The sequence below is a fragment of the Micropterus dolomieu genome, linkage group LG18 (assembly GCF_021292245.1).
Source record: "Micropterus dolomieu isolate WLL.071019.BEF.003 ecotype Adirondacks linkage group LG18, ASM2129224v1, whole genome shotgun sequence".
Taxonomy (NCBI): Eukaryota; Metazoa; Chordata; class Actinopteri; order Centrarchiformes; family Centrarchidae; genus Micropterus; species Micropterus dolomieu.
In genome coordinates this window covers 25,179,055-25,204,815 of record NC_060167.1, presented here as the reverse complement: position 1 = coordinate 25,204,815, position 25,761 = coordinate 25,179,055, and the positions used below count along the sequence as shown (strand labels likewise).

The window sequence follows — 25,761 nt, the reverse complement described above, 5'->3', positions numbered from 1 at the left end:
CACACGCAAGCACTGGCAGAGGCCTTGGGGCCTCACACAGTGTATAATCCAAACTTTGTGTGTGTTTGTTTACTGTGTTGGCCAGACTCCGGCGTTGGAACCATCTATGTGTCAGATGACAGAGGAACCGTGTTCTCCAAGTCTCTGGAGCGCCATCTTTATACAACCACAGGAAGTGAAACTGACTTCACCGCTATTACTTCACTCAGGGGCGTCTACATGACCAGCATACTCACAGAGGGTGGGTCAACACACTGCGTAATATGTCCTGATTCTCAAGTCATACTAAATGGTCATATATACTGCATGTGGGGCGAAACAGCAGAAGATTGCCTGTGCCTTACAGTACTGCCTACAGACCTTCAGAGAAACACCACACATCAATGAATACATTTTTTTCAATCATTAAAAATGAGCATCTGTAGTACAGTTGCGTTAATGGACAGTACACGTGGAGAAACTTCAGCATCCAAGCGCGAGTCAGCTGCTGCAAATGTTTTTAATTCAACAAACTAAACAGAATATAATAAAAACATAATTAAACTTTCTTAAACGGTACCTGCTAATCCATCTAACCTTAACGTAAGTAAAGCAGACTAAATGTTTCCTACAATTGATTTCACTTTGAATTATTTGGTTGATTTTATTACCATAGTGGCGTTAAATAGAACCAGTTGCTGCATAGAAAGCAGGGCCTCAGTCTAGAAACTTCTGAAAAGTTTTGGAAAATTGTTAAAAGAAGTGTAGAGTTTCTGTTTTATTGTCTCCGGTCTATTAATAAATATCTATTGGGATCCTCACAGTATCTGAAGTGTTTAACTTTCCATTGTGTTCTTTTTGCAGACGGTGCGGTGGAGACGGTGATCACCTTTGACCAAGGAGCAAAATGGCAGACACTGCGCAGACCACAGAACAGCCACTGTGACACTGAGACTTCTACTAACAGGCCTAACCGAGTGAGACACACATATATATTTATATGCATTATATTTACATATGTAAATTTTATTATGATGGGTATTGTGGATGTATTTTTAAATATGCTTGGGGTGTGTTATGTATGTGATTGGGCTATTAAATGTTTTTTAGATTAATTTTAACATCCACATCAGATGGTTTGAGTGTCTGCAGTGAGCATGTGACTTAGTACCAACATTATCCTAATTATTGTGTCTTCACAGTGCAGACTTCACATCCATGCCTCCTACAGCACCACCATGAAGATGAATGTCCCCATGCTGCCTCTATCGCAGCCCACTGCTGTGGGCCTCATTCTGGCCCATGGTAAAAACTCTTTACCCAGGATCAGTTTACTCCGTAGTTAAACGTCTCATAACACCGTCACCCTCTATTTCTACAGGCAGCGTTGGAGACACAGAGTCAGCTCTCTCCCCTGACGTGTATGTGTCTGATGACGGGGGCTACTCGTGGCTGTTGGCGCTCAAGGGCCCTCATCATTATGCTATACTGGACTCAGGAGGGCTACTGGTGGCCGTGGAGCACACTAACTCACCTGTCAACCAGATCAAGTGATTATAACAGAGTATACTAGTATATTTGATTATTGTAGCCTTGATTTATATTTTAGTGTATTTTTTTAATCATTTGTCAGTTTTACAGTTCACTTTTTGTTTTATGGGCTCTTTTTCATCCCATTCTTTGCCCCCCCCCCCCTCAGGTTTTCAACAGATGAGGGGCAGTGCTGGCATACGTATAACTTCACCAGCGACCCGCTTCACTTCAGCGGTATGGACAGTGAACCCGGCTCGCGCTCCATGAACGTCAGCCTGTGGGGCTATAGGAACGACTTCAGTAAATGGGTGGTGATCACCATAGACTTCAGGAAGCTCCTCACCAGAGACTGTGAGTATGTGGGAGAATATGGGTGGTGACTGGTTGGTGTAAGGGGACGCACTTAATGTGTGTGTGTGTGTGTGTGTGTGTGTGTACATGTATGTGCAGGTACTGAAGGGGACTATGTACAGTGGTTGGCTCACTCTGCACACCCCAGTGGATCTAATGATGGCTGTGTGCTGGGCTATAAAGAGACCTTCTTACGCCTGAGGAAAGACTCTGTCTGCTGGAACGGGAGGGACTATGCTGTCACTAAGAAGCTGTACCCCTGTCCATGTACAGTGGATGATTATCACTGGTATGTTTTTGTGAAATAACAAAAGTGTTTTTTTAGTGTAACATTTAGTGTAACCATGACATTAACTTAGATAAGGGATTTCATTTCATAATGTGTTGCAAGGACCTTTCAGTAAAAGATTCAGTTGAACATGTATTTTAAAGGAATTTTATCAAAATGTCATCCCACTGTACACCTTTGGAAAACCAAAGAGCAATTCTTTAACTGAGGTTTAAACGAAAGACTGGGCTTTGTTGGTATTGATTTGTAAGAATGCCGTGTGAGTTTCTGCTTTGTCTCACAGTGACTTTGGATATTACCGGCCAGACAACAGCTCAGAGTGTGTAGAGCAGGAGGAGATGAAGGGCCGTCCTCTGCAGTTCTGTTTAAATGGGACCACCGAACAGCTACAGACCAGTGGGTGAGGATGCCTGTTTTTGTCTTGGATCTTCTCTCTCTCTCCTCGGCTGTAGTTTCAGAGACAAGAGAGTGATCAAGCAGCGGAGGAAGGCTTCGGCAGACTACTGTAAAATATCCACCGCGACTTGTAACGTCATTTCAAGGTTTTAACCAAGTAAAATCTTTACATTAATGTTTAGGTTATAGGTAATATTTTATTGCTGCTGTGTAAAGGGAATACTGATGGTAAAAAGCACATTATTTGTTTGTTTTTGCAAAACACATGTTATTGCACTTTTGTGTATATAGCAGTACATTTAAATTGTGCAATGCACTACTTTAGAATTCATTATTCAATTTTGCGCGTAACAGTGCAATTAATCGCGCTAAAAAATTTTAATTGTTGCCCAGCACTAGTCACTAATAGTGCCAACGATAAAGATCAAAACAGGTCAGTGTTTCCATTCTGCACCTGTTGTGCGTCTACATCTCCCTCCATTTGTGCTATGAATAAAAAAATTTAGTTCAACAGCTGTCCTGCCCCATGTCCTTTTCTTCCTTGTCTCTCTCAACATTTAAGCTACCGGAAGATTCCAGGAGACCAGTGTGAAGGAGGTTTCCAGCCTGACAGGAAGGAGAAAGACCTGAGGCAGATGTGCACCAGCAGCGCCCTTTATCCGAATTCTCTGGTCAGTTTTATTCTGAGAAAGACACCGGGTGGACTAGCTGCCCAGTAGAACATTATCTACCTGGTTGACTACATATTGGGACATTGTGATAGTCAATAGGGGAACCTCTGATCTTTGGTGTGAATGAGCCAAGTTTCCAACGCAATTTTAACCACATTTGTAGATAATCGTCAAAAAGTGCAAATTAATGTTTCCATCCACTACGCTTATGCTGTATAAGTTTGGCGCATCGAGGTAAACAGTTGCAACGGAAGAGGGAGCAACAACATGACATTACATTACACTAACCTCATTGCCCCACACAGATCTGATGTTTTCATCTGTAGCAATCTGCCATTGAAGCTTCAGTGGACGTTTAAGTCACATGTTTTTTTTTTTTAATTTCCTGCATTTCCACATGCACACTATTGAAAATGAGCAGAAGAACAAGTGAACGGAAACACACTTATGGTTACAAGCTCAATATTAAACAAACTCAGATCAAGCTCAAATGACCTGAGCTGTATCACTATTGTCAAGGTTTTTATTTATTTTTTATTTCAACCTCACATCCTCAGGCTTCTGAACAAATCCAGTTGTACAGTAACTCCCAGTGATTTACTAAAGAACTAGGATGGTAAATATCCACTGAAGCAGAATTTACACCGAGGAGTGAGTTGACAATGGCTGCCCACCTTCTACTTGTTCACATGGGATTGTGTAAACACCTGCAGTCTGGCCTGAAGATAGTGTGTTTCAGGTTTCAGCAGGATAATCTGTTACTGTTTTTTAATTTAGTAAAGATACCCCACCTTTGCCTAATCATCCAAAGTGAGCACATTAACAGCTGATAGACATAAAACTTGGTAAATCATTTGTTGCGTAAACGATGAAGTGTAGTTTCAAAGCTTATTTATCGCCATGTCATTTCTTCGCACACTTTCAGCCCCTTCCTGTTTCTGCAACTCTTAACAGACTGAAAGCAGTTCACCGAACACTGCTGTCATAGTGATGGTTGTCATAGCGATCCTTCTGATGAGCGCGGTTGCAGGCGTTTGGCTGGTTAAGAAATATGTCTGTGGAGGACGGTCAGTTAACTAAGTTTCATCTTTCCACACACAAAAATAAACACTGTACATACTGAATTTCAGCACTGTGTGTTTCTAATATGCACTTATTTCCTCATCAGGTTCCTTGTGCACCGATACTCTGTTATGAGGGAACATGTTGAGGCTGATAAAATAGAAGGAGTCGATGATATTGACTCTCACTACATGGAGACAGGAAAAGCACAGTACAACGAAGACTCAGATCAGGTATCTGATATTGTATAATAGGCCCTAGATTTAGTGATTATTGATTGTTTTGTGATTATTAATAACACATTTGTGTTGTTTTTGTCTCCCCACAGGACCTCTTAGAATAAGGTGGACATTTTTCCCCACTCAAAGACTAAATTTAACGCAGTCTATCATGATGCCTGGGCGCTCCTGTTGCTCCCACATGCTGATTAACATCTCCTTCTCACTTCTCCCTATCCCCTGGTGGCTGGAGGACTCAGCAGCAACTTACATTGCTTCCTTGTATCAGTTGAGGCTCCTACAAAAAATTAGTTTGGGGAGATGGACAAACCCAGCACAGAACAGAAGAAAGCCTCTGGGGTCCCTGGAGAGCTTTTGTTGTACCTGTCACAAAGAGTTCTGTAAAGACCAGTGAGTCTGAATATGTGCTCTGTTGTGCTCTTTATGTTTCCTTTCATGCAGACCTGAGAAGAAAGAAAAAAGGAGGTCTTTCATATCGTGATGCGCTGCAGAAGCACCGCACAGACGCAACGACTTAAATATACAGGCTTACAGAAAATGCCAAACAACAGAACACACAAAATAATAATCAGTATTTTAGCTCCGAGCGTATGTCTGCTGTCAATTAAGTAGTTTTCTTACTCATAAATTTAAAACTTAAAATACAGTCCTGTTCTGCATGGCAGCCATTTTGACATTCATTTTGCCAGTTTCACCAGCCACTAAAATTTGACATTTTTAAAGACTAGTCACTATGAGTTACTTGCTAGTCACAAGTTCTTTACAAATTGGTCAAGTCAAGTCACATTTATTCATGTAGCACAGTTAAACACCACAGGAGTTGACCCAAAGTGCTTTCCAAATACACAATATAAACAAACACAAGTACACATTAAAAAAGTAATAAGGAGTACGAGGTTAAGGTCAAAAGTAGTAAAATTAGAAACTAAAAGATAATGAAAAAGACCAAAAACAAATTAAAACGCTGTGAGAGGACGTTAAAATAATTAAGTGTGGGCCTGACGGAAAAAACATTGAGAAACTAGCACTTTTTACTTTAATAGCAGCTACTGAGAGCAGTAGTGCCTCTTTTTAATGTCAGTGGTCACTTTTTTTTTGACCAGCAGTGTTTCTGTTTTTGCCATACACAGTCTGGTTTTACAGGTTCAGAATTTTAATGGAATCCCGTAAGGTGATGCCCTTCAGATATGAATCTTTCCGTACACTATAATTGCTTTTTATAAGACAGCAATAACTAAATACTATTAGTGAGGACTTTTCTTTCTTATTTCATGCCACTTTCACCATTAAAAGTTGTTAATATCTAATAATTACTAATATTTTAACAGTCCAATATTATAGTCATAAAAGTCAACAAATGTTATTATTAGTTTACACTGATCAATGAGTCGGGCTAAGATGTAACATAAAAATTAGTACAAATAGTTTTTAGATAGTTGATATTGAAGAAGTTTTTAGTGAAAGCCTAATTAGTGATTACTAGTGCTTATTTGAGACCAATGTATAACTATTATTAGCTACCAGATAAATTATGTAAACTAATAAGAACAACAAAAGAAGTCACCAAGCAATAAACGCTAGTCTCACATTTTTAGTGCCATGTGAAACTTTTGAAATAAATGTTAAAGGACCTGCCATTGTTGTGAAGATAGAAAACAATTTTTTTATACACTGCAGCTTCATACAACCAATATCTTCTGTATGTGTGGGGAAAATGAAAGACTTGAATTATTGCCAAAGCACTTTTATTGTTTAGTTGTCTAATTTTAGAGGTGAGGTTGTCGAGGCGAAACCTAACCTCAGCCCAGCATTATACGAGTATGGCGGTAATGCGTACCCAAACCCTTTACTTGAACTTTTATTTGGCTGATATTTTCCCATCATATCAGCCAATACCAATATGCATTTGTCTTAATGATCTCTGTGCAGGTGCAGGCATAACTATCAAGATAATCAAGTGGGTTTTTTTTTCTGTTATGAATATGACAGCAGAAATAAACAAAACAGTCAAAAAACAGCTGGTCCACAGTCAGCTAAATAATAATAATTAATAGTACAAACTTTTCCAGAATTATACTGATCCTGCCTTTGTAAAGCTACTATTAGCCAGTATTGATAGTCTTACGATATATTGATGCAATTCTGCAATTCCTCAGATTGATTTTGTCTGGTGGTCTGGTAAACTTTTTTCATTAATTTGAGTTACATTTCTCCCAGTTGACGATTGTTTAGATGAGATAGAATAGAAAAGAATAAACTTTATTGTCCAGCCGAGGCAGGAAAATTGTCTTTGCTCTCATCCAGGGTGAGATGTTAGCTGGCTACCATTTATGTTACCTGCAGTGTAAGAACTTTAACTTTTGACATGTGTAGGGCTTCTGGCCAATTCTTGTTTCCTCCAGCAGAGTCAATAATATCCCAGCAAATAAGCTATTGTAATAAACTGGCTTGATGTAGAGGCATATTCTCAAGGACTGTTGGGTGGACTTTAGTCAGATATGAAAGTAAATTCATGTGCTTGATGCTTCTTTATTTACACAATTGTCAGTGAGAACAAACCAAGCTATTTACTGGAATAAATGATTTGTTTTTGCACTGTATCTACAGATCTGTGAAAAATGTGCCTCCTTGTGCATCTCATTTTTGTAAAGTATTAGGGCCATGAGTTGTGATCTTCATTAAAACTATTCTGTAGCACAGATGTTTTATAACAATGTTTGCATTTATTAAACAAAATATCACACTCTCTTTTACATCAGTTCAGTTGTGTTTGGGTTTTGTTAATGCACAATTTCTATACATGGAATAATACTTAATGGAAAAGGCTGCTCTAAAAAAGTTATGTTAAAGTACGTACACAGCAAAAACAGAGCCAGCTCATGTTGTAACCTTGAAGGGGGGAAATAATGTGCACAATGTCCTCCTTCCTGCAGTCACAACAAGACAATGGAGTGATACCAAGGTCAGAAACAAGCAGTGACGATACCTTTACATGACTTTAGAACAGGCTGATTAAAAGTTTTTACTTTAGTTGCTTACTGAACATACTGATTTATATTACTAAATCAGTGTTTACTAATGTCAGCAAAATATTGACTTCTGTCTTTATTAATGGTTAATAATAAATAATTTACAAATGCTATATAGATCTGTTTTAAGCCATTTGTTTTGGCTGGCAGTTGGCGAAAAATCTCTTTGACTTGTTGACCAAAATCTCATTAACAGCTTATTAAGCATTCATAAATAGACTACCAACATGTATACCTGCATAAATACCAAAATCATAAATGATAAACACCAACAAGGGATGGAGGACAACATAAAACTTAATTTGGCAAAATAAATAATAATAGCCCAATTGAGTAGAAAATAGCCCACAATATCTTTACTGGAGTCAAAGTTACAACATGTCATAAAGTGGTGGACCGTAATTAAGTGCAAATTTGAGGGAATTTCTACTTCTACTACATCACATCTTAGAGGGAAATATTGTACTTTTTACTTCACTACATGTATCTAATACCTTTAATTGCTGGTTACTTTACAAGTTAACATTTTTTACATACAAAACATGAAGACTTAATGCAAAATGGTTTTTTTAGTGCTGGCGATTTATCGCATGATTTTCTTGCGATTAATCGCATTGTTACACACAAAATTGAATAATGAATTGTAAAGTAGTGTATTGCGCACTTGTAATTTAAATGTACTGCTATATACACAAAAGTGCAATAACATGTGGTTTGCAAACACTTTAAACAAATAATGTGCTTTTTACCATCAGTATTCCCTTTACACAGCAGCAATAAAATATTACCTAAACCTATACCTATAACCTAACATTAATGTAATCAAATCAAATATTAAACCTAAGCTATTTGCCACTGCCAGGGCATTAGCTTTTAGTCCAGTTTTATTTATTTATTTTTTTCTGAGCACGTATTAGAAGGTATCTATTATCAGGGAGCAGCAGAAATACTATGTTCAGTAGGGTTGGGACGATGTCTACATTCAAACACACAGAGTGCAGATGTTGGTTTGGGTTGTTCGAGTTGTTTGAAAGGCTGCGTCATTAACAAGCAAGCGGCTCACCTGCTTAACGGATCCCGGGTGGAAAAACGGAAAAGAGGTGACAAGGTAGTCTGCTGAAGCCTTCCTCCTCTGCTTGTTTGGGTGGGTAATTTGCAGTTTTAAGAAAACTGCGTTAACGTGAGATAAAATACTTTTCGGCGTTAATTAATTAATGCGTTAACGTGCCCAGTCCTAGTTTTTTTTTATAAAGTAAAGTAGCATTTACCACTAACATTTTATACAACTACAGCTGGCACGATTATTAGATTAAAAATGAACTGGCAACATGTGATAGAAGTATGTTAACACAGGAAAGAAGGGTACTTTTGCTGCTCATCTGTTTTTTCTCCTATTTTTTTAAACATTGTTTTATTTTTTATACTTTCTCTTGCATGTTCGAAATAAAGATTTCGATTTAAAAAAACGTACATTTTCCTGATTATACTTAATTACAGACTTAATTAAGTATAACAGAGTGAGTACAGTGTGGTATTAGTACTTTTACTTAAGTAAAGGATCTGATTACTTCATCCACCGCTGTCTTACACACACACACACACACACACACACACACACACACACACACACACAGTCTCCTCCAAAAGTATTGAAACAGTAAGGCAAATTCCTTTGTTTTTGTTGTTCAATGAAGACATTTGGGTTTGAGATCAAAAGATGAGTATGAGACAAGAGTTCAGAATTTCAGCTTTTATTTCCTGGTATTCACATCTAATCACACAAACAACGTGTTAAACAACTTAGTTTTTTAAATATTATTATTATTGTATGGAATAAATCAGTGTTTGATCACTAAAGCCCATGATGCCGCCGTGCTATTAATCCAACAGTAGGGGGCGCTACAGACTTGGCCAGTATAGCCGTGCATCCGGAAGTTGTGTAGCCATATTCATCATTTTGAATCTGTAGTTCAGCTAACTGTCTACCTGTTAGAGTGAGCTAAGCCACTGTTGAAGACCCTACGTTTACTAGCTATATATATTTATAAGATGTCGGCTAACCTAGTTGTTAAAGCGACAGTGGAGCAATGTAGCAGCTAAGGTCAAGTCATCACGGTGAGGTCATTTTCAACCAACCTATTGTTCAGGAAATAGCTAACGTTAGCTAACGTTAGCCCTGTCGTTACGTTAACTAGCACGTTTGCTAGTAACGAGAGCAGATTTGTCACATACCAATGGCACCTAGGTGGTCCAGTTCACGAGCCATTAGCTAGTAATGGTTGCAAGTGTGAAAAGTTTGTACAAAGACTATCTCTGCTTAGCAAAATATGCGCTAGCTGGGCTTGCAGGGCTTTTGGCCTTGTTATTTGAAGACACTAACGTTAGCTGAGTCGCGAAAGGGAAAGTAATGCTAGCGCGGTGTAACGACTCCATCCACGCAGCTGTCTGTAAGCTTATTTTGGCAAAAGCTGTTCAGCTTTAAACTAATTAGGCCGAAGACATTTGCCATTGCTAGATTGTTTTGGCCTCGTAGACATTAAATGTAAGATTTCACATAAGACAGGCTCACATTGTTAAGTTGCTTTGACCTCGTGGGCGTTGGTATTGTTGAAGACACCAGCGTTATGCGATGATGATTGATCGGGAATATGAAGGCAGGTTTATCTTACATGTGACAATTTTGTATTTCAGACTTTTACTATGAGCTCCCTATCAGCCCAGCCTCTGGCATCAAGCTCAGCATGCAGGACACTACCTGGAGAGGGAAATCAGGTACAATTAAACAAAAACTATGACTGCTACTGTGCCTGTACAAATATCACAGATATTATATTATAATATTACAGATATAATTCATATTTGATGCTAAGCATTTGTACTTTTTCTTCACCCAGGTACAACCAAAAGCCCCTCTCCTGCAGATTCTGCGTGTTGCCGGAGCCCAGGAAGAAGTCTTCACACTCAAAGAGGTGAGCTGTCAGGTGAAATGTCAAGGATGTTTGTGAGCCTTTTTTACTGGCTCATAACAAGTTGCTCCTTCAGAAATGGTCATTCCAGGGTTCAGTAGTCATTTATACTGGCTTCCTGTATGTATAAATGTACCCTGTAGGTGCTTGTGATATCTAATGTCCAGTATTTTGTGTAGGTGATGCACTACTTGGGTCAGTACATCATGGGGAAGCAGCTGTATGACAAACAGAGGCAACACATAGTCCACTGCCAGGATGACCCTTTGGGAGAGCTGCTGGAGGTGGAGAGCTTCTCTGTTAAAAATCCGAGGTATGAACCCTCACCAAAAGTAGTTAACACACAAGTAATGATGAGACATATGTCTAAAGTTTTATGTTTAAAATAAAGAAGCCCATTTTAAACTCTTATATTCTCATTTTACAGCCCGGTGTATGAAATGCTCAAGAAATACTTAGTTGTGCTTGGTTGTTCTGGTAAGTGAAACAGTCATTTAAGTCTTTTATAAATTTAAAAAAAAATGTAAAATAATTTTTCTGTCAGGGGGCATCATCAAAGGACAAGCAATATGTGAATATAATTTGTGATGACTTGAAATTGAATTGTCGTATTCGATGTATATTCTAAAATCAGCTTGCTTTTTGCATACACTGAGTGCTTGTGATAGTTTGTGCATCTCTTGGGGATGCGGGGACCAGAAGAAGACCATTTCCCAGCTTGTCCTACAAAGCCGCAGAAGAAGGCCTTAGTGAGAGAGTGTATCATGCTATAATTAAAGGGTGGGGGTGTCCTTTTTCTGTTACTGTGTCTCATCTGAAATGCAGACGCTGCAGAGAATCTTTCTGTGGGCCGTGAATGTGTAGAGGGCGGAGTGGAGGATCGTGGTCAGGTAAAGCCGAAGCATGGTGCTCAGGAGAAACAGAGACCCCCAACCTTTCTCACCTCGCTACACACAACACTTCTGTATACAAAGGGACAGGACTGACAGCTGCTAAAAGATAATACCTTTTTGTTACAAGACGTAATATGCTCTGATCACAGTGCTGGATTGAGACCAGCAGGCCTTGGTGTAGCACCAAATCACAAAGACTATAATGTGAGCTGCTGTCTCCTTGTGTGTAATGAGGAGGGGGAGGCGAGGGCTGCTGTCTTCGTTGGTGTGCATTTGTACAGAGTGGCACCGTCTCTGTACAACCCCATCCTTGGTGTTGGTCTGGTGGTAGATAAAGCACACTTTTGTGATCCACCAGCACCACCCAGTGGATGGGGGGGCAGAGTCACTCTCTCTGTCTGTCTCAGAGTTCTCTTCTCTGCTCCGAAATGGATGATCGCAGCTCCTAATCCAGCCACAGGCCTAACAATAATCCTAAACCTCTCCACCCATCCCTGTGTTCCTACACCCTTCTTTCCGATTCCCTCCAAAATCCACCTTGAAGCACCTCCTGAGAGGGCCCACATGTGTGCAAGACATCTTAACATTCTCAGTTTTTTTTCTGTTTTCACAGACACAGAGCTCAAGGTAGTTGCTGTATTTCCAGTTGCTGCCTTTGTTAAATCAACTCCAGTTTGCTATCAAATTCAAGATCGGATCATACTTGCAATATTTTAAAATATGTTTCATCCATCAGCTGTGATTAATAGTAAGCAGTGGTTGACATTAAATGCCCGCGCGTTCTCTTTAAATCTGCTTCTGATTCCTTTCTCACTACTCTTAACTATTGATCATTTTGTAGAATAGGTCATTACTTCTGTGATTTAGTTTACACATACTACATATCAAAACTGTTATTGATTTTCCTTTAAAGCTTTGACTCACTAGTTTCATCTAATTAGTTCACTGGCTTTCCTACCTTCCCTTTCTCTATCAGTCTTGTTTTTTTACCCACCACACTGGTTTGGTCCATAAATTTGTTTTGACCTCCCTCCCCACTGGCCCGTACCCTAATTGCCCAGCCCCTTGTTCCCTGGTCCACCACCCCATGCCCGTAGGCCATCTTGAAAAGGAGCTGCGAGTCGTCCAAGTGCCCAGTTACGGCTCTGTGTTCTAATTTTTGTCCTTCCTCCCTGTGTAGATATGTGGAGGTGTGGTCAAAGCAGGACTGGAGGCTTGCAGTGATGGGCCTCTCCTGCAGACCCCCTCCCAGAGACGGCCCCGAGAGCCAGACGACGGTAAGCAGGCTGTTGTATGCTCATGGTGAGACCTGATCAAAATGCTGAATTTAACTGTTTAACTGAATGTAACCAAATCTCTCCAGACTCCCTCGAAGGCCTGCCACGGTCAGCCTGCAAACGGCCCAAACTGGATGTTACTCTGGATGAGTGGGACCTCTCTGGCCTACCCTGGTGGTTTCTGGGTAATCTCCGTAGTAACTACAGCCGCAGGAGCAATGGCTCCACTGACATCCACACAAACCAAGTAAGAAACCTCATGTGTTGTTAGAACACAGCCAGTTCAAGCTTAATTAATAATTACTTGTTGGCAAATGGCATAAATTGGATTGTCACAGTGGTGGTCTGACTGATGTGTCAGCTGTCTCCTGCGCAGGAGGAGGACACGGCCATCGTGTCGGACACCACCGACGACCTCTGGTTCCTGACCGAGGGCGGCAGTGAACAGGTGAGCGTGGAGATGAAAGAGGCTGCACTGGAGGAAGGCAGCGGAGGAGAAGGGGAGGCTCTGCCTGAGGACGATGATGGAGGAGGGAAGGAGGAGAAAACAGATCGAGAGGTAAGAGTGTGTTTAGGACTTTGTCTTCATTGGTTCCAGTCACGCTCATACCAGCCAAAAAAAATTGTGTAATGATTCAGATTTTTATTTGTAAGAGAAATAAATGACTGGTGAGCGTGAGGATAATGTTATGAGACGTTTGATCAAATGTCTTGTACATATATCCAGATGCAGGAGGAGCCAGATGAAGACTCGCAGTGTCTGAGCGATGACACTGATACAGAGATCTCCACACAGGTTTGAATCTTTATTAATTTCTTTTTCTTTTTGTCACTGTGTGTTATAGTTTTCGGCTGTTGTAGATTAAAACTGAAGAAATGCAGCTGTGTGACTTTGTATCCACCTGATCCCTCAGGATGCGTGGCAGTGCACAGAGTGCAGGAAGTATAACACACCTCTCCAGAGGTACTGTGTTCGCTGCTGGGCTCTACGAAAGAACTGGTATAAAGATGTCCCCCGACTCGCCCATTCCCTTTCTGTTCCTGACATCCCAGCATGCAGCTCTCTCACCACCCATGATGAGGAAGATGACAGCGACACAGGCATTGATGTCCCAGACTGCAGCAGGACAGTTTCTGACCCGGTCATCCTGCCTTCTCACTCCACAGCTGACCGACCACTGCCCACTATGATTACAGGGAAAGGCAAGGGGCCTTGGCCCTCCAGATTCCAAAAGGATGAGCAGCTCTCAAGTGGGGAGAGTCAAGAAAATCTTGGCATGGAGGTTGAAGAAGTTAGGCCTGAGGCACTGTTGGAGCCTTGCAAGCTCTGTCGAGTGCGACCACGCAATGGAAATATAATACACGGACGTACAGCTCACCTGCTAACCTGTTTCCCGTGTGCAAGGAGGCTGCACAAGTTCCAGGCTCCTTGTCCAGGCTGTGGGAAGATTATTCAGAAAGTTATTAAGATATTCATTCTTTAAAAAGAATCACTTTCGACCATACAGCTGCATGCACTCTGGTACACACGCTCGTAGACACACACACACACACAAAACGTGCACCTTATATTCAAATCTACACAGACTATAGCACTTGGTGAATCTTGCTCTGGGTTGCATGGTTTATTTTGCATCACACTGCCTCTGAAGTATTGTTGGATGAAACACGAGTTTGTTATACCAAATGCTTGTTTTGGTGCCATACTTAAATAAGGGACATATAAAAGCAAAAGTATTTATTTATTTATTTATTAGATCACATAGGAATGCAGCTTGTGTGAGCTATTATTTGTCTTCATGAAGGCTTGCTTTTCAGGCTATGTGAATTTCGTTCATTGGTTTTTGCCTTTCTTGAATGGTGCCATTTTAAAAGTATTGCTTGCCTTGTTCTTGTAGTTTTGTTTGATTTTCTTTCTCCGTAGATTCCCTTCAGGCGTCACGGCAAAAATGGGAAAAATCAGTGCAGGTATGTAACTGCAAGAATATTTCTTTAACCATCTTCTAGGCTATTTTGTTGTCTTCACTCTTTTTGTATCCTCTTAGGTAATGTGGCTCTGAGATTTGAGTTATGAAGACAAGATTGAAGGAAGAACAGGAAAGAGTCTTAACTGTGATTTTGTTATCAACAGCAGCAGCTCCATGAAAGTATCCTCCTAAGCTTTTCTTTACAAGGAAAAGAAAAACGTTCTCTCAGCATAAGTGAATGTAAAATACAAATGTGGTGACTTAAGTCCTTTTTCTGTCAACATAGTATTTTAAAATGTAGACTTAACTTTAACCTGCTTGAGAATGCACAGCTGAAGTATTTACTGTAATTTTCTCTGGGTAGTCATTTGATGTTAATATGTATTCAATTCAAAATTGCCAAGCCTCTGATGACGGTTATATTACAGTAAGTAAAGTAATGTAATTGTTAATGTTTAACTGTTATCATTTGGGAAAGGGTACTTTACACCCCTTCCTGAACTTACGATAAATGAACAAAATCTGTTTATTTTGTATTTAATTTATTTATGAATCTGTTTTAATCGTTTAGATGACCACCTCTAATGAAGCAGAACAAGGCTGCATTTGTTACAGAGTTCTAATGTGTAATTTACAGCAATTTTTTTTTTTGTCTCCAAAAGATGTACAGTGTGTGTAAGGCAATAGGATGTTACCAAATGTACCATGAGTGTAGAACTGACTTGGAGTTAGGGAGGGTTTGAGTGAAGCGTTACACTGCCATGTAATGATGTTGAATTTTAATTTGTATATTATAGATTTTATTTGTTTATGCATTATTTGAAGATTGTCTCGCTGGAGCGTGTAGATATGATTTACTTCCAGTGTGTGTGTGTGTGTGTGTGTGTGAGTGTGAGTGAGAGAGCTGTCTACAAATGCAGCATGCTCAACAGTGCTCCCAAGTAAGACAGTAAGCATTTAACTCTTTGCTCTGCTTAGCGTAGAGGGAACGTCACAGTTCTTTGATCTGCTCTTTACTTGCGCTTAATCTTTCTGCCAGCAGGTGGGGAGAAGTTTCAGTAGTGTATCTGGTGCCCACAGAAGCTGTAGAGCACCAGTAATAACATGTAATGCATATATAGAGCATGCCTCCTGTCGTGACTAGAGCCAGCACTGAGCTGGTTTGAAAGCTATATTAGCTATATAAAAGCTATAAATGATTAATGTAGCCTGTTGTATTTATTGCCATCATTGTGGAATGAGTGAAACAAACTTCCTCTAGAATACGGACCTCATGAAAATAGCACATATTATACCAATTATGCTGGTTCGAAATGACAGACTTAATTGTTGCAATTATTGACATTAAGACTATAGTGTGCTCAGAAATGGTACAGCTAATATAGTTGGGTTTTTTTTCTACTTGTCATTAATAAAATCATTTGTTTTGTACAGCAATGATGAGTTGGGAGTTAATTGTTTCAGTAAGTTCACTTGCTGACCAGAGGGCCAGTTTATGTGAAGAGAGCTGTGTGTGTGTGTGTGTGTGTGTGTGTGTGTGTTTTGAACCAAGAATAAGTCATTGTATGACAGGACAGCTGTTGTGTGTCCTCTCCTCGACTGGGCGCCAGCACCTGCAACTCTCCTCTGCTTACTCACTGTTCTACTTCCCCGTGTCCGCCTTATTTTTGTCCTCTTGTCCAAAAGTGGGATGGAGGCCCTACCGTCTGCAGTATATGTCACTCTAACTCTGCTGCTATCTAACTTGTGCATAAATACTGCAGCTATGTTACCCCAGGATGTTATTTAGATTTAGATTACTCAATAGGGAATGTTCCCTGAGTGTGGAAAGTCCCCTGTGAAGCTCTCCATCTGAAACCACATTAGCCCCACTGAAGCCCGCAGAATAGCTTGTACAGACGTTTACATTTTATCAGTACTTTCATACAAGTGAAGGCAAAAAAAAGTTACGAGAAGCAGTGCGTGATCACTGTTTAAAAACAACTAGAATTGGGATCCATTACTAAAGTGTACCAATACTCAACAAATACTTTATTACAAATATAAGCCCTGCATTTAAGTAATTCGTGTTATTTATTATATAATCTTGGGCAGTTTTATCTACAGCAAATGCATCATATTTTATGAAATATTTTGAAGTAAATCTTAATTTGTGAAGTACTAATGTAAAATATTTCCCTCTAAATTTTAGTGGAGTAGAATAACATAAAAAAGTAAACCCAGTAAATCGGTTTAATATCTACTCAAGCGCAGTATTAAATAAAGCACATTCCACCTCTGGCAGATCACATAGTGTGGAGGCAGTTAGGTGTTTCTTTCCTCCCTGTGATTTGCACCACAGTATTAAGTGCTCCTAACAGCCATACTAAAATGCTTTCCCTCACTCTGCATCTAATTCAAGAATGTCAAACTGCTTTGTCCGTGGCATCCGGCACGTCAGAGAGCGTAGAGACGAAGAATGGCATAACATCCCTGGTGACGTGGCACCCGGAGCTTGACAGCTCCGGCCCTGGGAGTGGTAGGGGATCTGTGTGTTTCCATGGCGACAGCGCCTCCATCCCAACATCCCAGAATAACTTAACACATTCTCCGTTTATCCCCTATGGCGTAAGCAATACTTCCTAGAGGGAAAATAGTTAGGATAGAAGCTATAGTTGAACATCTCTCCCATACTTCTGATCATTTTATTGATCCTACTAACTTTAATTTGTTTTATTTTGTTCTTGTACTTTTGAAGCACCTTTATAAATATAGTATTTCTCTGTCACTCTATTCCTGCGACCTTCATCTGCATACCTCCAGGACAGCGAGCCTCGACCTGTTTACCCTCCTTTGCTTTCTTCTGGTTGTGTGTCTGGATATCTGTAACTGTATCTGTGTGGCCAGGACCTTTCATTCCCACCTCCGTGCACACACACACACACACACTTTCCCTCTGTTGTGTCCGACTATTTGGTCACTCCAGAAACCAGGCCGCTAAATTTGTCTCATTGGTGACATGGGAGAAGGTCAGTGGTGCCAGAGAAAAACAAAGATAGGGATATGGAAAAAGGCCTAAAGTAAAATTTCAAAGTAAGAGTAGAAATAGTGGGGGGAAAACTGGTAACGACCGAGATGTGACACATTTAAGATGAAATTAAAGGAGAAACATTGTCTTTCCTTGTACCCACAGCAGGAGGCCAGATATGGAAGATGATATATGGAACTTGGGCTGACTGGGATCAGGGCAAAGTTTCTGCATAGCCAGCCACTCAGATCTCACAACACTGCAGTCGCATACACATCGCTGGCCTCAGACAGGATTCGGCCATGTCTCCTAGAGGAGTTATGCGGATTGTGGTTTACACTTGGGCAACGTTTAGGTGTAAATTGCCATCAAATTAAACAGGATGGATTTTATGAGGGCCTGGCTTCGCCCTGTCAGATACCTTTCTGATTAACTCAAGTAATACTGGCAGTCTCAAAAAGATGTTTTGTTTTGTGGCGTGTGATTCCTACTTGGAGTTATCACACAACCTGTGGCATTATTGGAATACGTGTCATGCCAATAATCTGGTTGTTTGTGACAGTGGAGCACCAGTTATTTACAGAGAATAGCTTTAAGGCTACCATGTGCTGTGCTGCTATGTTTGTGGGAAGTGGGTTATGTATGTACAGTAGGTATGAGTATGTATGTGTGTTTGTCCATGTGTGCTGGAGCCTCGCAGTGAGGGGGATGCCAGTGAAGGGAAGGGCATTGCATGGCTCAGAGGCTCAGTCCATTCCTGTGATTTAACATGACACCACTTGCACTAAGACTGCGACAGCTGCGTATGCACATGCCGGCCATTCTGTTTGTTGTAGGGGGATTACGCTGCGATAAAAGCCCCAGTGAGCAGCAGCATGGCTGGGCTACAGAACTACTGTTTCCCCCCTGACTTAGAAAGCTTTCTCCAGGCCTCCAGAGCCCTGTGAAAACACAGGTGGGGGCACTTCATTCTGAACAGCAATGAATGGGAGTATTCTCCCGATGATTAGCTGGGCCGTAGTAGTGTCACATCACCTTTAGACATCAGTCAAATGGTACAGCTCTGCAGCTGATGTAAGGTTCATTACTCAACAGAAATAGAGAGGCAGAGTAGAGTAGTAATCAGCTCCCATTCATTTGCTTCAGAGTTGGCAGGTGATTGATGTGCTTTCATTGGAGTGCACTGCTTTGTCATCTTTCACCATTAATGTTGCGAAGGCAGAACAAAAATACCCATAATTTGAAAGAACAGAGCTTTGCTGTATGAACTGATATCAAAGGGTTCAGTAATGGATGTGCAGTTATCATGGCGACAGTAAAGAAACAGTCTCTGAGGCGACACACGGGCATCTGTTGCTGTCTCTATGGTGACCATGTCCTTTCCAAAAGGGACTTAACCAGTCCATAACACTGTCACACCCATGAGTCCAGACTTCAAACAGAACAATGCATACCTGGAATAATACAGAAACAATATGGAGACAATGCTCAATTGGTACTTTTCCAATTAATTAATTCCAAATAACTGCTGGCTAACCTAAAGAGTACTTTCATTAGGGCGCAACAGGAAAACGCTGCTGAAAACAGAAAAATGTCAACTTTGTCGACAGACAAGCATATAATTATACGGTTTCAGATGATAAAATAATATTTACTTGTGTTTAAATAAATCTCCGTCAGCTTTTCCACCAAATTAAGATTTTAGCTTTAGGACATTTCACTGGAAAACAACTACTACTTCTAAACTCAACACAACTAACAAAACTCACATAACTGTCTTAGAACACTATTTTCCATATAATCATTATATAGTTATTTCATGTAAATCTCTTAGATTATTAACATAGGACATGTAAAATAAAGCATTGACAAACATCTATTCCATTTATCGTCTACTTTTGTACTTATTGTATATTAAATTGTATCTCGCTGGATAGAGGCCTATGTTTATCCACCTTTTAATCAACACTCCTTCACTGTTGTTATGCTATTCTCCTCTTACATAGCTGAGATTTCCCGACTGCGCTCAGATGACAGTCCTCCAGGTCAGTGATGATCTTGAGGCTAACCTGGGGTGAGGAGGACTGATCCCTCCCCCCTCCTGCCTGCTGCTCAGCTGTCCCACAATGTGGTGCTGCTTGTCACTGAGGAGAAGTGGACCAGTGTTGCCAGTGACAGGGCAATTCTTGCCACATACACACAAACACCAGCATACATGCAGTACATAAACACACATATGTGGGGACACAAACACACATGCGCACTCATACAAAATGTTTTTTTAACTTGAGATTTTATTTCAAACTGCCTTAGAGCAAACTGAACGTGTATTGCTCTTAATTTGGTTTCTCTGTGATCTTTACTTGTTCCATCAAAAGATGTGCTCTTCAGAATAAAATTAGATGTGATTATATATATTAAAATATGTTATTTTTAATCGTACTGGAGTAAATATTTGATTGTATTTAGTTTGTCTAGTTTGACTCCTTCACTGGGCTTCATCCGACTGAATTTGGGATGGAAGATGCAGCATGTACAGTACCTCCAAACAGTAAGTAAACACCCGATCTCCTCTGGTTTACTGCATCCCAAGTGTTCTCTTCAAAATGCTGAGAGGGGACTTGTTCTTCAAGCAAGACACCAGTGTGTGCCCGAATCTACTACAAAACACACACACACACACACAGTTCTCTAGTTCTGCTGACAATGGGTTAAGATGACAGAGGGTTATGAGTGACTCTGACACACTGCGGACCCCCTCCCTGCTGTACCCTTGAGAGCAACACAGGCGTCTTTGTACTCACTCCACCATCAGTGACTATCCATCACAGGCTAACCTGACAGCCCACCGCAGCCCTGTGCCAAGCCTCGACTCTCTGCAAACTCTTGTTTGTACTCTGCCTCAACCCCAAACCCCAGCCCAAAGCCCAGGACTAGACCACAATCCACCAGCCAGTCCTGCCAGATCAATGTTTGGCATCCAGTCCCAGTACTGAACCTTCTGTCTGTATCAACAAGTCATTTCATTTTACATTGAGTGGGATAGTTTCACTCACTGCTGACAGGCAAAAGATCTTAAACAACCCATAATTCTAGTCTAAATGTAATTGTTACTTAATTGTTAATCAAATATAAGTAAAAAATAGGCAAGGATAGGTAAGATACAGAATAGGAAATATAAGTATAGAATAGTGAAGAATTTAAAATATGGAGTGGCTTTTTCTTGCAAATATCCTGCAGCTTAATCACTCTAACTTGGTACCTGTAGCAGACAACATGGAAAATTTTTACATATATTAAGGCTTCCTGCGCACCTGTCTTTAATAAAGTACGAATTAAGAGTCCCATTAAGATGTGAGCTCACTCTAAAAGACATTTAACAGACATTTAAACTTGTAATAGCAGGAAAGCCCAAGTGTAATTAGTTCTAGTGATTACAGCTCTGTTCTTTTTAGTTGTGCCAGTAAACTATCCCACTGAGGCAGCATGGACCATACCATGACCCTGAAACTGACACACTTAAAGAAATGCACCCCTAATTAGAGTTATTAATTACACCTGGGCTTTTTCTAACATGGCATATTAAAATGTCAGACACTTATTAATAATGCTGTATATGTCAGATAAAACAGTCCAAGCTGCTTGTCATGTGAGGCTCTGAGAAAGGAGAGTTTGTATTACAAAGAACTGAAAAAGTGAACACTGTGTTGTACACTGCTAAATGGCCACTCTGGTTTTCAAGCTGTCACAGGTGCCTAATCAGATTATTCTAAACATACATTTACTAATGTCTATGTACCTCTGTACTTAAAATTTATTTTCTAATTTCACAGTTCAATTTAAAATTACATTGCTGTAACTCTACAGTAAAACTAAAATGTGTTAGCTACTGTGACTAAGAGTTTAGCAATGCTACAGCAGTACTCAGTATATGTATTTATTATGTGCATTGGCACTGGAGTTTTCAGGTAAGCTAGCTAGCCACACAGTCCTCTCAATTCCTCTCCTGATTGTGTCCATCTCATTGTCTCTGTAAGCACGAGGAACTTTACTCTGGTGAAGAGGATTTGAAATGTTGGAAATTAGCTAGTGAATGATAAAAGACTTTATTTTTAAATTAGGTTTTTATTTATCTACTGATTGAAGGTTAAATTAAAAGTAAATAGCTTTATATTTCTCTTTACACTCTTAATACACACTTAATTATTGAACAAACAGTATTTATTGTTGTATATTTTACTTTTCACTGCTTTTTCTTTAAAGAATATTGTCTTCTCGTCATGAGAAAAATAATTTTAACAGTGTATATGAACCTTTGGTGTTATGATACAGGCAATTACATTTTTTTAAAGATTGTTTTTAGTATGTCATGTTCTCTGTTAGAAAGATGAAAGCAAAGACATTCAGAGAAAGAGAAAGGAAAACATGGGGTGGAATGTCCCAGGGACATTATTGACTATGTCACTGGCCAAGTATACAAGTATACCCCTCCACGCATTATGTAGTGGGGCCACAAAACAGAGCAGTTCCTCAGTATCATTTCCTGCCAGGTATGTTTATTACTGTGATAAACCTATGGTAGAGACATAGGATACACAGGGATGTAACACATTTCACACTATGCCTGTCATTCCAGGCCACTTCTCTGCTCTCAGAAGTGTGTGTTTTGGCTGTTTGTCCATGCTAGCGGAAGCCAGTCCGAATTAGCTGGTGAGCTATGAAGTGAAACATGTCCTGGAAGGATTAACACCTGGTGGTCAGGCAAACACTGTGACTGACTGGAGGAGGTCAGGACAACAAAGGCCATACCTCTGCGTGATTATTGTCACTTGATTTCTGAGAATAACCGGAGTCAGTGTCAACTTGGTTCTCTACTTACTGTACTAAACTAAACTTCCTGCACAGCATGTCTGACAGCCTAGTATAGGTCACTTGCATCACACTGTGCAATCATCTTAGAGGGTATGAATGTGGTTACGTAAAATCAAGAGATGACAATGGCATGAGCTTTTATGTCACCTAAGCTTTCACATGTTTAGTATCAACCTTTATCTGTGGCCTTGTTTTCAGTAAACAACAATCTCTGGCCTCATTTCCTTGCCAATTAGAACCAGGAGTCAAACAACTTCTTGTCATTGCATGTCATTGGCTCCTAGTAGAAGTGACAGCTGTCTCCAGACGGTCTCTCCTGCCCGTCCCCCTCCTCCACCCCCAATGGCAAGGGACTTCATGTGTGGTGTCATGGAGGGAGACGCGAGTCTGGGATTAGCTCATTAAGACGAACATCTTTGATCCGAGGTTATCTCTCCCATTTCCACAGCAACTTGATCATGTCCTGGCCTCTTAAGACACACGAGCGGACAGACCCTCAGAAGGGCACACACACACACACACACACACACACACACACACACACACACACACACACACAAAAATGGGCCCTAAAGCCCAAGAGAACAGGGCCCAACAGAGATGTGTAGATGTGCAGCAACAGCTAAACGTCGTGTCAGGTTTCTGGGGGCTCGTGCTAAATTTAACCCTGTGATCCTGCAGCAGGCAGAGGGGTTTAAATGCCAGCCTACAGTTGCTCCACACCAGTTGTTCTCCACACGTCTTCCACTCATCACAAACCCAGGCAAATCAGCCACACACACCTACACTCCGACACACACGCTCCAGGCGCAGGACCGAAGACCACGTACAGTAGAGCAGTTACAGGGGAAGCAGGAATCTTTGACCCCTTTCAAACCACAGCGTTGTCCAGTATGGAGCTTTTCGAGACCAATCCTTACTTCTTCCCTGACCAGCGCTTCTACGAGGGAGGGGACAACTACTTCCCCTCTCGCCTGCCTGGGGCGTATGACCAAGGCGCCTACCAGGATAGAAACTCCATGATGGGCTTGTGTGGAAATCTGTCTGGGGGCGTTGGAGTTGGGGTGACAGGAACAGAGGACAAAGCCTCTCCATCCAGCCTGTCGCCTCACTCCGAGCCCCACTGCCCGGGCCAGTGCCTGCCCTGGGCCTGTAAGCTGTGCAAGAGGAAGACTGTTACCATGGATCGTCGGAGAGCGGCCACAATGAGGGAGAAGAGGCGTCTGAAGAAGGTGAACGAGGCCTTCGATGCTCTCAAGAGGAGCACCCTGATGAACCCAAACCAGAGGCTGCCCAAGGTGGAGATCTTGCGGAGTGCCATTCAGTATATCGAAAGGCTTCAGGCCCTGGTGTCCTCCCTCAACCAGCAGGACACTGAGACCGGACAGCAGGGACTGCACTACCGACCCAGTGTGGCCCAGCCCAGAGTGAGTAGGACAGAGGAGGGATGATTAAAAGAAGAAGGTCAAGTGTTTACCACTGAGAACAGAGCCAAAAGACAAACAGAAGGAGCAGACAGGGAGAAGACATAATGCACTAGTTGGAAGGAGACAGAAGATGTTACAAAGACAACGATAACGTTTGAAGTAAAGAAAAAAACGACACTAATAGTCAAACATTTTAAAAAAGAAAGTCAAGGAATTTTTTTTTTCCTTGAAAATTTGTGACTTTGATGAACTCATACCTTAAAGCAGAACTGATCACTGGCTAGGTTTTGAGGTTTAATTGGAGAAGCAGGCTGGTGTATCGTCTATGTACAGTATTTAGTCATAAAACATACAGACCCATTTCTTGTCATTGTCTTGCAATTACTGATACAGTTTTTTAACATTGTCGTGTCAGAATACAGAAAGCTGTTGCCTATTGGATGGTTCAAAGAGACAATGACAAACTGATTAGACAGATATACCAAAATACAGCAAAAACTGACTTAATCACTGGCCATAATCTTACGACAACTACCTCTATCCAATGAAAGATTTTTTTATATTTTCTGATGTTGAGTGTTCGTCATGTTCATTTGCCTCCTTTGAGGAGTCAAAGGAGTCACTGGTGGTTTATGTGTGTGGTATTTCACTGCACTGTAGTGTGTGCTGTGTTTCTGCGTGGCGAGTGACTGATTGCAACTTCTGTGTGTTCATCTCCATGGTAACAGGTGTCGTCGTCAAGCGAGCCCAGTTCGGGCAGCACCTGCTGCAGTAGCCCAGAGTGGAGCAGCACTCCTGAGCAGTGCACACAGAGCTACAGCAGCGAGGGTGAGTACCGTTCACACACACGTCTCGTAAGGCAACACAAACAGATATCCTTGCTTAGATACTGAACGTGTGACTGTGGATCTTTTTGCAGATCTTCTGAGTGCTGCTGACTCTCCAGAGCAGGGGAACATGCGTGCCCTGACATCCATCGTGGACGGCATCTCCGCGGCAGGCGGAGCTGTGGCCTTTCCTGTGGACATTCCCAAATAGATCCTCCACACAGTGGACCATAGAGACCAGAGAGCCACAGGCAAAAAGAAAAATGACAATTGGCAAAGCAGGCTGACATCCCGAATTCCCATTCTTTCACCTCTACTGATCTGAGTGGCTAAAATGCAAAAGTAGTGATTCATTTGACTTGTAACTCTGCTGATCTATGGGTCCGCTAACCAAACTGAATTCCTCCTGTTCACAATGAGCCCTTTTTTCCCTGCCTTATCCTACCATCCAGACATGCCTGTCAGAGCCACAGGAGCTTAGTCGAACTAGAGATTCAAGGACTTTGCTGCATGAACCCAACCCTTAGTTACTAGAGTGCATCTCTGTTAGGCGTGCCTCCAGTCTGATAGAGCCACAGAGGAATGATAAAGCCTGGTTTTCTCCTTACTTAATTTAAGTTTTCCTCCTTTCAAAGCCTTTCCCTGATCTTTCATTCTTTTGGTGTGTGTTTTTATGCTTAAAAAAAACAAGTTTATTTGTGGGGCCAATATGTACTATGGCAGTTTTGACCAAGATCTGCTTAATTTAAACTGGTTATGAATTCTAGTGATGTAAATACGTTCCCTTTTTCTACAGAGTGGTTTTGCCATTTTATTTTTTATTTTTTGCTAACTTATTTTTGACTTTTATAACTAAGATTGTTGTGTATTTGTAGAAGTTCCGAAAAGTGATATTTTCTGTCCAATCCTTGCAATAAAGACCATTTTCAATACATTGTTTGTCATTGTCCTTCACTACCAATGATACTCTTTGAGT

General features: G+C 40.9%; 3 protein-coding genes across 8 annotated transcripts in view; all 3 read left to right on the top strand.

The window, feature by feature from the left end:
* The window catches only part of LOC123956673 (sortilin-like), a 28,204-nt gene extending 20,926 nt beyond the window's left edge, over positions 1 to 7,278 (top strand). For all 4 annotated transcript variants that reach the window (XM_046029033.1, XM_046029031.1, XM_046029032.1 and 1 more), the window contains 11 exons: positions 86 to 241; positions 844 to 956; positions 1,182 to 1,284; positions 1,361 to 1,529; positions 1,679 to 1,863; positions 1,963 to 2,152; positions 2,436 to 2,552; positions 3,111 to 3,219; positions 4,174 to 4,286; positions 4,388 to 4,514; positions 4,610 to 7,278. In XM_046029033.1, coding sequence (XP_045884989.1) covers positions 86 to 241; positions 844 to 956; positions 1,182 to 1,284; positions 1,361 to 1,529; positions 1,679 to 1,863; positions 1,963 to 2,152; positions 2,436 to 2,552; positions 3,111 to 3,219; positions 4,174 to 4,286; positions 4,388 to 4,514; positions 4,610 to 4,624 — 1,397 coding nt within the window. In that variant the 3' untranslated portion in view covers positions 4,625 to 7,278. The remainder of the gene's footprint in view (positions 1 to 85; positions 242 to 843; positions 957 to 1,181; positions 1,285 to 1,360; positions 1,530 to 1,678; positions 1,864 to 1,962; positions 2,153 to 2,435; positions 2,553 to 3,110; positions 3,220 to 4,173; positions 4,287 to 4,387; positions 4,515 to 4,609) is intronic.
* A 2,210-nt stretch (positions 7,279 to 9,488) lies between these two features.
* mdm4 (MDM4 regulator of p53) lies at positions 9,489 to 16,089 on the top strand. 3 transcript variants are annotated; one of them, XM_046028462.1, is made up of 12 exons: positions 9,489 to 9,664; positions 10,241 to 10,321; positions 10,444 to 10,518; positions 10,695 to 10,828; positions 10,943 to 10,992; positions 11,341 to 11,405; positions 12,589 to 12,685; positions 12,772 to 12,932; positions 13,062 to 13,244; positions 13,413 to 13,481; positions 13,600 to 14,653; positions 14,731 to 16,089. In XM_046028462.1, the coding sequence occupies exons 2-11, from the start codon at positions 10,250 to 10,252 to the stop codon at positions 14,167 to 14,169; spliced, it is 1,476 nt and encodes a 491-aa protein (XP_045884418.1). In that variant the 5' UTR covers positions 9,489 to 9,664; positions 10,241 to 10,249; the 3' UTR covers positions 14,170 to 14,653; positions 14,731 to 16,089. The 3 variants fall into 3 exon arrangements, with proteins under 3 accessions (XP_045884418.1, XP_045884416.1, XP_045884417.1); XM_046028460.1 differs by having other exon boundaries at positions 9,490 to 9,664; positions 13,047 to 13,244; XM_046028461.1 differs by lacking the exon at positions 9,489 to 9,664 and adding an exon at positions 9,846 to 10,091 and having other exon boundaries at positions 13,047 to 13,244.
* A 7,335-nt stretch (positions 16,090 to 23,424) lies between these two features.
* myog (myogenin) lies at positions 23,425 to 25,705 on the top strand. Its single transcript, XM_046075731.1, has 3 exons — positions 23,425 to 23,958; positions 24,687 to 24,786; positions 24,878 to 25,705. The coding sequence occupies exons 1-3, from the start codon at positions 23,425 to 23,427 to the stop codon at positions 24,994 to 24,996; spliced, it is 753 nt and encodes a 250-aa protein (XP_045931687.1). The 3' UTR covers positions 24,997 to 25,705.
* The last annotated feature ends 56 nt before the right edge of the window (positions 25,706 to 25,761 follow it).

What these genes read in the sequence shown, in the direction of transcription:
- mdm4 (XM_046028460.1), top strand. Translation starts at nt 10,250, where the DNA reads ATGAGCTCCCTATCAGCCCAGCCTCTGGCATCAAGCTCAGCATGCAGG. An exon ending in GAGTGGAGGATCGTGGTCAG is followed by an intron (nt 11,406 to 12,588) that starts GTAAAGCCGAAG and finishes CTCCCTGTGTAG; the next exon opens with ATATGTGGAGGTGTGGTCAA. An exon ending in AGGAGAAAACAGATCGAGAG is followed by an intron (nt 13,245 to 13,412) that starts GTAAGAGTGTGT and finishes ACATATATCCAG; the next exon opens with ATGCAGGAGGAGCCAGATGA.
- myog (XM_046075731.1), top strand. Translation starts at nt 23,425, where the DNA reads ATGGAGCTTTTCGAGACCAATCCTTACTTCTTCCCTGACCAGCGCTTC. An exon ending in CCAGTGTGGCCCAGCCCAGA is followed by an intron (nt 23,959 to 24,686) that starts GTGAGTAGGACA and finishes CCATGGTAACAG; the next exon opens with GTGTCGTCGTCAAGCGAGCC. An exon ending in ACAGAGCTACAGCAGCGAGG is followed by an intron (nt 24,787 to 24,877) that starts GTGAGTACCGTT and finishes ATCTTTTTGCAG; the next exon opens with ATCTTCTGAGTGCTGCTGAC.